This window comes from Crocodylus porosus, unplaced genomic scaffold (assembly GCF_001723895.1).
Source record: "Crocodylus porosus isolate Cpor-Errol unplaced genomic scaffold, CroPor_comp1, whole genome shotgun sequence".
NCBI lineage: Eukaryota > Metazoa > Chordata > Crocodylia > Crocodylidae > Crocodylus > Crocodylus porosus.
Genome location: NW_017728950.1, coordinates 22038340 through 22051714, shown reverse-complemented (window position 1 = coordinate 22051714; position 13375 = coordinate 22038340). Strand labels below are relative to the sequence as shown.

Here is a 13375-nt window from a genome sequence, read left to right as displayed (position 1 = left end):
TAGTGGTATTTCTAAGTGATACATAATGAAATTTTGCATAATCTAGTAAATCAAACTCATTGACCACTGCGAGGAACTTACAAGGCAAATGAGAGGTCTGTGAAATTACCAAACATCTCTCTGTTTGGCCTCTCTGGACAGAATAATATCAGAACAGCATGGTTAATTCAAACTTCAACAGAAAGAAAATCTGTATTTCCACTATCACAAAAATAACTAAGTGAAAAGGCAAGTTTTTTAAAGCTGGTTAAGCTGAATTTTTAAAGCTGGTTAATATCACTTGGGTGAATTTTCCTGCATGTAGGATAATTTCATGGTTAATTTTTTAGTAGCTTTTACTTCAAACATAATTACCTGCTAACTTCAGAGCTCAAGTAGCACAGCAAGTGAATGGCCCACAGGAAAGGTCCAGCATATGTTGCAAATGCTGCAAGGAAAATTGCTGGTATTGCCACATAGTCGTCTAGCCCCACAAAACCAGCTGAAACATCCACTGTAGTGATGCTATTTGAATTTCCCTGTAAATATAAAGTCATACTATTTTGATATTTGCCAGGAAAAATAGAAAAGTACAGGTTAATTAGCATAATGTTTAAATGGTCTCATCTTTTGAGCCACTTTACAAACACCAGTGTTTATTGCTTATGAATTTAAAGCAGCTTACAAACAAGAGGTTCTACTTCAGCATATAAACAAGGAACACCAAAATAAAAAAGTGACTTTCTATTTACTAGTCCTATTTTGTTTTCATCAAAAACATCTGCTTCTTGTTTAATTAATTATATCGTAACAACATCTAAATGAGCAACAAAGTGAAATGCATTTGGAGAGTTTCAGTCTTGGCCCTGAAAAAATGCCACACTTTCACTATAAATAATTCAAAAAGAAAGTTCTACAGTTAAATCTCAGGACTGGAACAATACAGAGAGATTTAATCATTCCCTGCCCCCAGAGAAGAGGATGTTACCAGTTTAAGGGTTCTAGTGAAGGGCTAAACAATATTATACAAGTTAGCACACCTAACTGGATTATCACATATCCTTTGTTAAGTTACTTACCAAGTCCTACATTTCCCCCTCACTGAACTTTGATAAAAAATAAAATTAGCAGGACAGTAATTCTGCGAACAGTTATGTCTACATGGAATAAAAGTTTAAAAAGCAAAACTCCACAGCAATCATCCACAGATCAGGAGCACTGCTACAAACTTTGACCTCACAGGGTTAACAGAGACCTGGTGGGATGACATGCATGATTGGGCACTGCATATTAACGGCTACAGGCTCTACAGAAAGGATTGCATTGGGAAGAAGTGAGAAGGGGTGGCCCTCTATGTGAAAGAGCAGTACCCCTCCCTGCAGGTCAGATTTGACAGCAGAGAGAGGTCCCTTGAGACCTTCTGGGTCAAGATACAAAGGGGTTTGGGTTCGGGAGACCTGATGGTGGGAGTCTACTACAGGCCTCCCTCCCAAGAAAAGGAGAATAATCAGGCATTCTCCAGGGAACTGGCTGATGCAGTCAACACTAAAGACCTGATTGTCATAGATGACTTCAACTACCCTGACATCTGTTGGAGGGGACCATTCGGCCAGCTCCAGCAGGTCAGCCAATTTCTTGGAAACTATTGATGACCTGTGTTCCGTCACAGGTTGTTGAAGGACTGACTAGGGGGGAAGCCACTCTGGATTTGGTGCTTGCCAAAGGGGAGGACATGGTAGGGAAGCTGAGGATTGGTGGTATCCTGGGTGACAGTGACCATGATCTGATTAGGTTCACCATGCACCAGAAGGCTAGGATTTCAAACAGTAGAACAGTGGTCCTCAATTTAAGAAGGGCAGACTTTAACCAACTCAGGAGTCTAGTTAGAAAGGCCCTCTGAGACCACCAACTGGAGGATTTGGGAGCAAATCCTGAACTGGAGGAGTTCAGGAGCAAGGGTGCCTCCTCAAGGGAGCAATCCTTTCTACTCAAAAAGAGGTCATTCCCATGAGACCAAAAAGCGGGAAAGGAGCCAAGAGACTCACTTGGCTCAACAGAAATATTAGAGAACTTTTGAAAAGGAAAAAGGACACATATAGGCAATGGAAAAAAGGATCAGCATCCAGAGAAGAGTTCACTCATATAACCAGGGTCTGCAGGTATGAGATACAGAAAGCCAAAGCAGGCATGGAGATCAAGCTAGCATCTGAAATTAAGGACAACAAAAAGTCCTGCTACAGGTACATAGGAAGCAAGAAAAAAAATTGAGCTCCACTGTGGGACCTCTACTGAATACAAAGGGGCACCCCACAAAAAGACAGAGCTCCTAAATGGTTACTTCACATCAGGATTCCAAAAAGCTAAAAGGAGCCGTGGACCCCTCCAGAGGCCCAGGGAATATGTGGAAGTCAACAGACAACATGAAACCAGCTGCGACCAGGTGACGGTCCTCTTAGAACAATTGGATGTTTTCAAGTCCGCTGAGCCACATGACCTACATACAAGAGTCCTAAAAGAACTGGCTGAACTCACAGCAGGGCCTCTCGTAAAGTTATCTGAAAAATCACAGAACCTGTGAGTGGTACTGGATGACTGGAAGAGGGTCAACATAATACCAATCTTCAAGAAAGGGAGGAGGGATGACCCTGCAAACTACAGACTGGTCAGTGTGACTTCAGTCCTAGGAAAAACTTTTGAACAAATTGTTAAGGAAGCCATCAATCACAAATTTATAACTAACAGGGTATTAAGAAATAACCAGCACAGCTTCATGGAGGGTAGATCATGCCTAACAAAGCTGGTTTCCTTTTAGGACCAGGTAACTAACCAGCTGGATAAGGGGCATGAGGTAGACATCATTTACCTTGACTTTAGTAAGGCCTTTGCCTCTGTCTCCCATGAAATTCTCTTCATTAAACTGGAGGGTACTGGCCTGGACCAGCCTACAGTGAGGTGGGCGGATAACTGGCTCAGAGGCCGGTCCCAAATTGCTGTGATCGATGGAAAGGCCTCTTCCTGGAGGGCTGTCTCCAGTGGTGTCCCACAGGGATTGGTGCTTGGACCCAGGCTTTTTAACGTATTTATTAATGACTTGGATGAAGGGGTGGAATGCTCTATAATTAAGTTTGCCAACGATACTAAGCTGTGGGGACACACCACAGGATAGGGCAAGGATCCAAGATGACCTAGACAGGCTGGTTCTATGGGCTGATCAGAATCAGATGAGGTCCAACAGGGAAAAGTGCTGGGCCCTTCATTTGGATAGGAAGAACCTTCACCATAACTACAGGATAGGTGGCAGCCCACTGGCTGGCACAGCATCTGAACAGGCCCTGGGGGTCACAGTCAGCCAGAAGATGAATATGAACCAACAGTGCAATGAAGCTGCCAGCAGGGTGAATAGAACTCTGGCATGCATCACCCAATGTGTTGCCAACAGATCCAGAGAGGTGCTTCTCCAACGCTACTCAAAGCTGGCGAGGCCGCAACTGGAGTACTGTGCCATTTTGGACACTGCACTTCAAGAAGGAAGCGGATAAGCTCGTGTGCAGAGAAGGGCCACCTATACGATCAGGGGCCTGGAGGATAGGCCATATTAGGAGAGACTCCAGGAACTAGGCTTGTTCAGCTGGAGTAAGAGGAGGCTGAGAGGTAACTTAATAGCCACCTATAAGAAAGTCAGGTGGGAGCACCAAGATCTGGGGGAACAACTCTTCAGGAAGGCACCCCTTGGGAGCACAAGGACCAATGGACACAAACTAACACAGGGAAGATTTAGACCAGACATAAGGAAGAACTTCTTCTCTGTAAGGGTAACTAGAACCTTGAACGCATTCCCGGCAGAGGTGATGCAGTCGCCATCGTTGGAGGTGTTCAAGAAGAGTGGATAAGCACCTTGTTGAGCTAGTTTTAGCTCATTAACCTCCTGTCTATGGCAGGGGACTAGACTTGATGATCTTCCAGGTCCCTTCCGGTCCATTTATTTTATGAAGCTTCAGCGACTTGACTCACAGATTGACGAGTACAGGATGCAAGGAACACAGAAACCATTCAGGCTTGTCTAGTCAGATCTGCATATTTTACTTGGGCCCAGGGATCGATGATTGTTCTGAAGTTCACTTTTTCAACAACCACCTGGGATTCTAATCAGAACTGGACTAGGTAATTAATTCAGGACTTGTTAAATTGGGCATGCACCAGTTTTTATTAAATATCACACTTAAACTCATTAAATCAGGGCAAAAATTTGGAATAAAGTAGTAAGGCATGTGCCTTAGGGTCCAGTGCTGCTTGCTGCAACAGGCAGAGGAACACAACACTTCGGCAAACTAGCACAAACACTTTCAGGAATTCTCTAATTCCTAATGAGGTTAGTGCTCCACTCAGTTAGCTACGTACCTTTATTGATTCTGCTGTTCACTACTGGGAGAAAAGAGTCTAGAACAAACAACTAACACATATCTAAAGGATTACCACTAGAATTGCAACTGTTACCTGCAATCAGAAAGTTTTGGCCTAAGGCTGGATCATTACTGCACATCAGGGTACCAGTTTTTTGTAGGATGCCCCTTCATGACCCCAGTTTTTTAAACAAGGCCTCAATTTCATAAAACACTTTCATGATTGGGACCACTCCGCTTTCCTGACCATTAGAGAGTAGTTTCTTAGACCACCATGAAGATACTGTAAGATTTTATCTGAATGGTTTTGGATCATTTCTCCAGTCTATCCAGGTCATTTTGGTCACTCTGCCCTCTAGAGTACTTGCAACTCCACCCAACTGGGTGTCACTCAATCCCTTCACCCAAATCATTAATGAAGATGTTAAACAATACTGAAACCAGGACAGACCCCTGAGGAACCCTACTTGATACTTTCTCCCAACTAGGCATTGAAACATTGATGACTACTCATTGAGCATTATGACCCAACCAGTTATGTATCCATCTTATAGCACTTCCATCTAGTCTGTATTTCCTTAGCTTACTAATGAGAATGTTGCCTGCTGTAAGCTAAAGTCAAGCTATATCACATCCACTACTCTCTCCCCACATCCATAAAACCTGTCACTTCATCATAGAAGGAAATCAATTTGGACAGGCATGACTTGTTCTTGGTGAATCCACACTGGCTATGCCTGATCACCCTGTTCTCTAGGTGCTTCAGAACAGATTTCTTGAAGACATGTTCCATGATCTTTCCAGATACTGAGGTTAGGAAGACCAGTCTGTAATCTCCCAGATCCTGCTTTGTTTCTTTCTGAAAGATGGGCAATATATTTGCCAAGCCCTCCTGACCACCACAAGTTCTCAAGTAAGATAAACAATGGTTCTGAAGTTACTTCAGCTGGTTTTGTCAGATACAGAGACTTTTAAAAGACATTTAAAATTAAGTTGTAATGGACTGTGAACAACAAGGTTTACCATAAAGACAATAGCATTTGATTTTTAAGGTACTCTGTAATTAATGGAGACCACACTAACATTTGTATTTACTATCACTGTATGCTCTGAATTAAGAAGCAATGATTAAATGCAGGGGACATTTCCAAGGAATTAATGATCATCTGGGGGATGCAGATGGCTTGTCTGAGGAAAATATCATCGATCAGTCCATAATGTTGAAAAATTCATCAAGAGGCTCCTAAAACTGTTGATATGCAATAACATCCTGAGATAAATAAGGCACTGACAATAGCATTAAGCTTCATGCCCATTTGTTAAGATCATAATCTTTTATATTTTGTTTTCCTCATTTTCGAATGAACCAGAACAATTAAACTTGAAAAAGCAATGCAAAACTAAAAAGCCAACCACAGTTTTCTCCATCTTCACTTAAGTAACACCCCTCAATTTCCTGCTGATACCTGTGCTGGCAAATTAATCCTTCTCCAAATTTTTAGTCTGGTTGTTACATATAAAATAGTTTTTTCTAACAAATCCTCAAAGGGAACCGTGGCTAATAATCCTCAAATCTAATTTGTCCTTCATGCATTACAGGAAGAGAGGTTCAAGCCCCATGTGATTTGACTCCTCTCTTACTTGTGCTGCCAAATTTACTTATCAAAGATACCTTTGCTAACCTGTTACTAACCTAGAGCTTGTACATTCCCCATCTAATAAACTAGGGCAGATCCTCACCAGAAATTTCTCTTCATCAGCCTCTTATAAACAGGGATCCTGGTTTTCTTTGACAACAAAGTCCCAGTTGTGGATTTTAAAAAGAAACCCAAAAGGATGAAGATTCCACCACCTATCTAGGTAACCCATTCCAGTGTTTCATCACCAGCCTAGTGAGAAAGTTTTTCCTACTATCCAACCTAACCTTCCCCTGTTGCAACTTAAGCCCATTACTCCTTGTTTTGTCATCTGCCACCACTGAAAACAGCCTAGTTCCATCCCTTTTCAAACCCCCTTCAGGTAGTTGAAGCCTGCTATTAAGTCCCCTCTCCATCTCCTCTTCTCTAGACTAAGTAAGCCCAGTTCCCTCAGTCTTTCCTCATAAGTCATGTGCCCCAGTCCCCTCACAATTTCTGCTGCCCTCTGCTGGACTCTCTCCAATTTGTCCACATCCTTTCTATAATGGGGGGCCCAAAACTGAACACAGTACTCCACATGTAGCTTCACCAGTGCTGAATAGAGCAGAAAAATCACTTCCCTTGACCTACTGGCAACACACCTACCAGTGCAGCTCAGTATGTTGTCAGCCTTCTTAGCAACAAAGGCATACTGTAGGCTCATATTCAGCTTCCTGTTGAATACTGGCTGCCAACTAGACATTGAACCATTGATTACTACTTTCTGAGTCTGAAGCTCCAGCCACTTTTCTATCCACCTTACAGTCCATTCATCCATCCCGTACTTCCTTAGCTTGCCTGGGAGAATGTTGCGGGGACCGTATCAAAAGCCTTCCTAAAAAACAAGGTACACCACATCCACCAGTATCCCTGTATCCACAGAGCCAGTCATCCCACCATAGAAGACAATCAAGTTGGTCAGGCATGACTTGCCCCTGATGAATCCATGCTGACTGTTCCTAATCACCTTATACCTCAAAGTGCTTAGACATGGATTCCTTGAGGATCTGCTCCACGATTTTTTCCAAGGACTGAGGTGAGGCTAACTAGTCTGTAGTTTCCTAGATCCTCCTTCTTCCATTTCTTAAATATGGGCATAATGTTTGCCTTTTTCCAATCAGCCAGGACCTTTCCTGATCACCACGAGTTTTCAAAGATGATGGCCAATGGGTCTCCAGCCACATCAGTCAAATCCCTCAGTACCCTTGAGTACATCCCATTCAGCCCCAAGGACTTGTACATGGCCAGCTTTTCTAAGCAGTCCCTAACCTGTTCTTTCACCACTGAGAACTGCTCACCTCCTCCCCAAACTATGCTGCCTAGTGCAGTAGTCTGGGAATTGACCTTACCTGTGAAGACTGAGGCAAAAAAGGCATTGAGCACTTCAGGCTTTTCTGCATCCAGTCGCAACGTTGCTTCCCCCATTCAGTAAGGGCCCCACATGTTCCCTGATCCTCCTTTATCTACTGACATACATGTAGAAACCCTTTTTGCTACTCATCACAGCCCTTACTAGCTACAACTCTAATTGAGCTTTGGCCTTCCTTATTTCAGCCCTGCCTGCAAAAGCAATGCTCTTATATCTTCCCTCATTATTTGTCCAAGTTTCCATTTCTTATAAGCTTCCTTTTTCTGATTTAGTTTATTGAAGTGTTACCTGCTAAGTCAAGCTGGTCTTCTGCACATTGAGATGGTTTGTTCCTGCACTCTGAGTAAGGCGTCTTTGAAGTACAGCCAGGTCTTCTCCACCTCAGTCTGGCTTCCCAGGGGATCCTGCCCATGAGCTCCACCTCAGTCTGGCTTCCCAAGGGATCCTGCCCATTACTGAGTGGTAGAAGTTCAGGGTCCTTACTCTGGTGCTCTCCATCCTTCCTTTCCTCAGGATCCTGAAGTCATTCTTCTTATAGTCACTGCTGCCCAAGTTGCCATCCACTACTGCATTCCCCACCACTTCTTCCCTGTTCATGAGCCAGTCAGGAAGACCTGCCCTTAGTTGGCTGCTCCAGCACTTGCACCAGGAAGTTGTCCCCAGTACTCTCCAAAAACTTCCTGAATTGCCTACACACTGCTGTACTGCCCTCCCAGCAGATGTCATGGTAATTTAAGTCCCGCATAAGAACCAAGGCCTGTGATCAGGAAATTTCCATTAGCTGTTCGAAGAAAGCCTCATCCACCACTTCCTCCTGGTCTGGTGATCTATAGCAGATCCCCACCACAACATCATCCTTGTTGCTTTCCCCTCTGACCTTAACCCAGAGACTCACAACAGGCCTATCTCCAGCTTCACAGTGGAGCGCTGAACAATCATATGGCTCTTTTACATAAAGCGTAACTCCTCCTCCTCTTCTCCTGCCTGTTCTTCCTGAACAGTTTGTACTCATCCATGATAGTGCTCCCATCATGCAAGCTCCCACCAAGTCTCTGTTATTCCAGTCACATCATACTTCCATGACTGTGCAAGGACTTCCAATTCTTCCTGCTCATTTCCCAGACTCCATGCATTTGTGTACAGGCATCTGAAATAACTAGTTGATTGCCCTGGTTTCTCACGAAGTATGAGAGCACCTCCCCTGTTGCCCCCTCCTGCTTGCTCTTCATCCAGATCTCCCGCTTCCCCACTTACCTCAGGGCTTTGGTCTCCATCCCCTGGAGAACCTGGTTTAAAGCCCTCCACAATAAGCTAGCAAGCCTGTCTGTGAAGATGCTCTTCTCTCTCTTCGTCAGATAGATCCATTCTCTTCCCAACAATCCTCCTTGGAAGAACACCCCTTGGTTGAATAAGCCAAAGCCTTGCTGGTGACACCACCTGCACAGCCTGGTGTTGATCTACAGGATGCACCTGCTCCTGCCTGGGCCTTTTCGTTGGGTTTTTGTTTATTTGTTTTATTTTAAATCACGGAGAAATTTGGATTTTGGGTTACCTTTTGAAATTCAAAAATTGGGGATTTTTTTAAACTAGAGAAAACCAGGATCCCTGCTTATAACACAGGGAGCAAACATGCTGGTCTGCACATGGAGCATATAGAGCCATAGGACACCTATATATGTACTCTGGGGTGGAGAAGTGGAGGGAGTTTTAATCACAGTGGCTCTCAGACTTCATTCTTTCCAATTTTGCAAAAAATGGGCAAAAGGCAGGAAGAATCTGGCTCAGAGGAAACAACATACAAAAACTGCTTTGGTGTGATGTGTTAAGGAGAGTGAAGCTACTTCCCTTTCCTTTCAAGCAGAGGGCAGTTCCTTTTGTGGCTCCAGGCTACATTTGGGAATTTAATTCCTATCCCAAAATCTCTAATAAGAGTGATCTTTGAAGAGTGGACAGTGAAGGGGTGGGGGAAGAGGTAGGCATGGATTGGAACTGCAAAGGATATCCATTTGTCAAATTTCACTGGTGCACAGCTTTAACTCATAGTACAGATTTAGATATGGCTACTAGATCTTGCGCAGAAGGCAGGTCACGGTGGCACCTTAGAGACTAACTGCTTCAGAGAGAAGGCTGCTGCCTATGAAAGCTTATGCCTCTGTAAAGCAGTTAGTCTCTAAGATGCCATCCTGTCCTGCTTTCTGACTGACTTCAGATCTTAGGCAAATTACATAAATAACATCATAATAAGACAGATACAACTGATGGATCACAGCGTCATGGCAGGTTGTGTGCAGCCAGATCTGGGGCCACTAAATGATCAAGGTGCTGACCAGGGTCAGGAGAAATGAGCAGAGACCAGGGAGAAGCCAAGTCAGGAAGTCAGGTGGCTAGTCCAAGAGCAGGGTTGAGGAACATGCCAAGTCAGGAAGCCAGATCAGGCAGAGACCAGAGTTGGAGAGCACACTAGATCAAAAAGCCAGGAGACCAAGCAGGGGGTACAGTCAGAGCACAAACCAGAGAAAACAGCAAAGCAGTCTCCTGGATGCTTCCTGTTCCACATCAGGGGTTTATACAGGAAAAACAGAGGATCAGCTGACCCTGACCAGCCATTCTGGTGTCAGTGAGTGGGCAGAGGACTAGGCTCTGCTGATGGCTTCAGGACAGCCTTGACCAGCCTGTGTGACCAATTGTAGGGTAGTAGACTGAGATAAGCAGCTGTGCTGGTTGGGCCACAGCTCCAGGTTTGAAGCTATGGCCTGACACAAAGCTTCTCAAAGGAAGTTTCTCTGTTCACTGTATCCAGGACTATTAGAAGATGACCCCTTTCAGAAGGACTTTTGATGTTTTTACCTAATAAAGAAAACCTTTGAATTTTAATTCTGAATTTTAATAATTAACAGGCTATATAGTCAACACTTCTACATTACATTACTTTTTTTTCCTAATGAACATCAACATTTTATTTTATGGAGAAGCAAAAATACTGTTAGGTTCATGAGATTCAGCTTGTGCTTTCCAAAGCTCTAAACTAGCTTCTTCAGTAGAGGATAAATTAACTAAGGAAACAAGCGAATGACAAATTTCTGATCAGACACTTTACCTTCAATCTAGGAAGCAGACCTAATCTGAATAAAACTACTATATTTTATAAAGCTACCTGAAAACTTTCCCTCTTAAAAGCGAAGTACAATTTTTAAAAAATCCATATAACTGACTTCCTAAAGGCTTTATTCACTTTACAGATATGCTTTTTTTTTTTCTCCAGAACTTCTTTTAGCTTAGACAGAGCCATAATCAAAGCCCTTCCCTTATAAAAAAAAAACCTCTGATTTTACAGTAATTAATTCTCTTATTCTCTGCTGGTCATACTAATCAGCTGGATGTAAACTTTGTGTTGCAGTGAGTAGTTTATCATGCTGACGGGCAGCTGTTTTTGAAGTTGCCTGGAATAGAGGTTTTTACTAAGGATCTTCTAATATAAAGTTTAGAAAACATCTAATAAAATCCCAAAAATAAGCTTTCTGGACATGAATTGACCACGTTTCTGCCAACACCTCCAGACAGTGGTGGTTTTTTATATTGGTATTCTGTCTGCCTTGTTACCTCAGACATAATGTAGCCCATGCTTAGGCGATCTGTCATGAAAAGAACACGGAATAATTTATATTTGTTTGCCTTTCACAGAAGTTTGTCAGCAGCTCTGGCTCCTCCTCCTCAAGTTCTTGGGAGTGACTGAGAGCTCTTATGGCACCAAAATCTCAAGCCAAATTGCTTGGCCAACCAACACAGTAGTAGACATTCTTCTCTGGTTTTACTGATGTGACTAAGTTGTAAGTCTTTGTGCACCCCCTTCCCACAATTACTGTACTAGTTATCAGAATGCCCTCTGATTTGCTGAAACCAATGTCACATCCAAAACTGCCATTCTGCAGGAAACAAGATTTTGGGGGGAAAGTGCCTGAAACTCCTGACTAGAGTCAGGCTGCCTCTCTTACCTCTCTATGAAACAGAACATCTGGCAGCAAAATTTCCATGACATCGGGCAGAAATCAAATCTATATTTTCTCCATTCTTATCATAAGTGCAAATAAAACTGTGAAAAATGCTGAACATGTGCTCAGTTAATGACGACAGCTAACAAGCAGATCAATTTTAGATATTTTCTGTCTATCCCAATAACAGCAAATTAAAAATTCTTCAAAAAGAAAACAGGATATCCAATCAGTTTTGAGATACCTGGATTTTGTAATTAATATGTAATAGATTCTTTCACTGCATTCGACAGAACGGCAAGACAACCCATACTAGCATCAGCTATAAAAAAGAAAGTACTAATACTATGGAACAAATTCCCTGAAGTGCCCACATCTCTTTCAGAGAGGATCTTGCTCTCTTCTTTTTCCAGCTAACATGCTATTTGCACTCACTGCACCAAAATTCTTCTAGTCATCAATGATGCCAATTTTCAGTGAGGCATGAAAGATCCTGGATGTCTTGTTTAATTCACAAAATGTTATTATGTTGTTAGTTAATTTTTCATTGACTATATATCTACCACTAAGGTCTTTGTCTGATACTCAGAACTATACTTTTACTATCACCCTCTAACTCACTAACCTCAGTGACTGAGGGATGCTTAACCCAATATTCAGCAGTAACAATGTATCTTTATGTTTATCAGAAATCCTCTCATTAAGGGCACGATAAGAACTGAACTATCATATTCAAGGAAGACCATAAAAACCAAACAGCAAGAGGAAAAAGAAAAGTAGGGCACAAGGAAAGCCACAAAATCCCAATAGGCAATCCCTTACCAGTAACATCTTCCCACCCCCAACGCCAGGCACTCTCACAGCAAAATGCAGGCATTCCTCATCACCTGCCCCAAGCTTCTCCTAAATTAAGACGCTGAGTAAGACTGGCAAGATCTGGCTCCCATTTCATTATTTCAATTTGGCTAAGTTTTCACCAAACCTATACTGTATCGAAAACACGTGCAGTTCCAGGTCATAACATCAAAGGACTGCTACATCTTCAGAATGAGGGATGCAGCTGGATCTGTCTGTTGTTATAAGTATTAATAAGGCCAATTAATGTTTTTAATTATTAGATGGTATTTAGTCAAATGCAGGAGTCCTCATCATTGACTAGGTCTCTATCCAACAGGGAAAAGGATTTTGATTTTTTTTTAAACTTCCTCAAAGTGAGTGATGACCTTGATTCTATGCTTTGCCAGTCTTACATTTCATACTGAAAATAATTACTGGAGTTACCTGGATCTTTTCCCAAGTCTAAGGCAGCAGCAGCAGTAATAAATATTTATATAATGTTAGGTAATCAAAACGCTTCTGAGAATTTGGCAAAATACCATCCTCAAATGATTTATTCAACATCTTTCTCATGAGGACTCTTTAAAAGCTTTTAAAAATTCTATTTTTTTCCTCCTAGCCTTTGAGTCATGCCACTGACCACTGAGGCTATCATCAGTAATACCTTCTGCCCCACAAATTGATTCTATTTCCTTCTGCATATTATCTGTTTTGAGAGCTCCATTTCTTCAAATGGGCTACTAACTCTGTGCTCAGCAGCTGCCATCTGAATACAAAGAATAACATTTCTAAAAGCTGTATTAATATTCTGAAGAATAATCTGTCCTCTGTATGTCAGGGCATATTTTATTACCATACTATTACACATCAGTAGCCTTTAGAGATTAAAATAGACCAGAAAAATTAATACATTTAACTCAAGTTTCTATTAGCTTTGTTACAGAGGTATAGGTTGTAGCCATGTTGGTCTAAGGACATAGGCAGAGAAGGTTCTTTGGGTGAATCTGGTATCTTTTATTAGACCAACTTAAATAGTTGGAAAGCAATTTTTAAGCAAGCTTTCGGGTTCAAAAATCCTTCGTCAGGTTAAGGAAGTTTCAGCAGTTGGTGTGTGCTCTTCCTGGA

General features: G+C 42.3%; 1 protein-coding gene across 2 annotated transcripts in view; it reads right to left on the bottom strand.

Moving 5' to 3' along the window:
• PIGG (phosphatidylinositol glycan anchor biosynthesis class G) overlaps nucleotides 1-13375 on the bottom strand; it is a 220892-nt gene that overhangs the window by 38983 nt on the left and 168534 nt on the right. The window contains exon 11 of one of the 2 annotated variants that reach the window (XM_019555121.1): nucleotides 355-518. In XM_019555121.1, coding sequence (XP_019410666.1) covers nucleotides 355-518 — 164 coding nt within the window. Of the gene's footprint in view, nucleotides 1-354; nucleotides 519-13375 lie in introns of those variants that run through there. The other variant, XM_019555122.1, reaches the window with a different exon arrangement.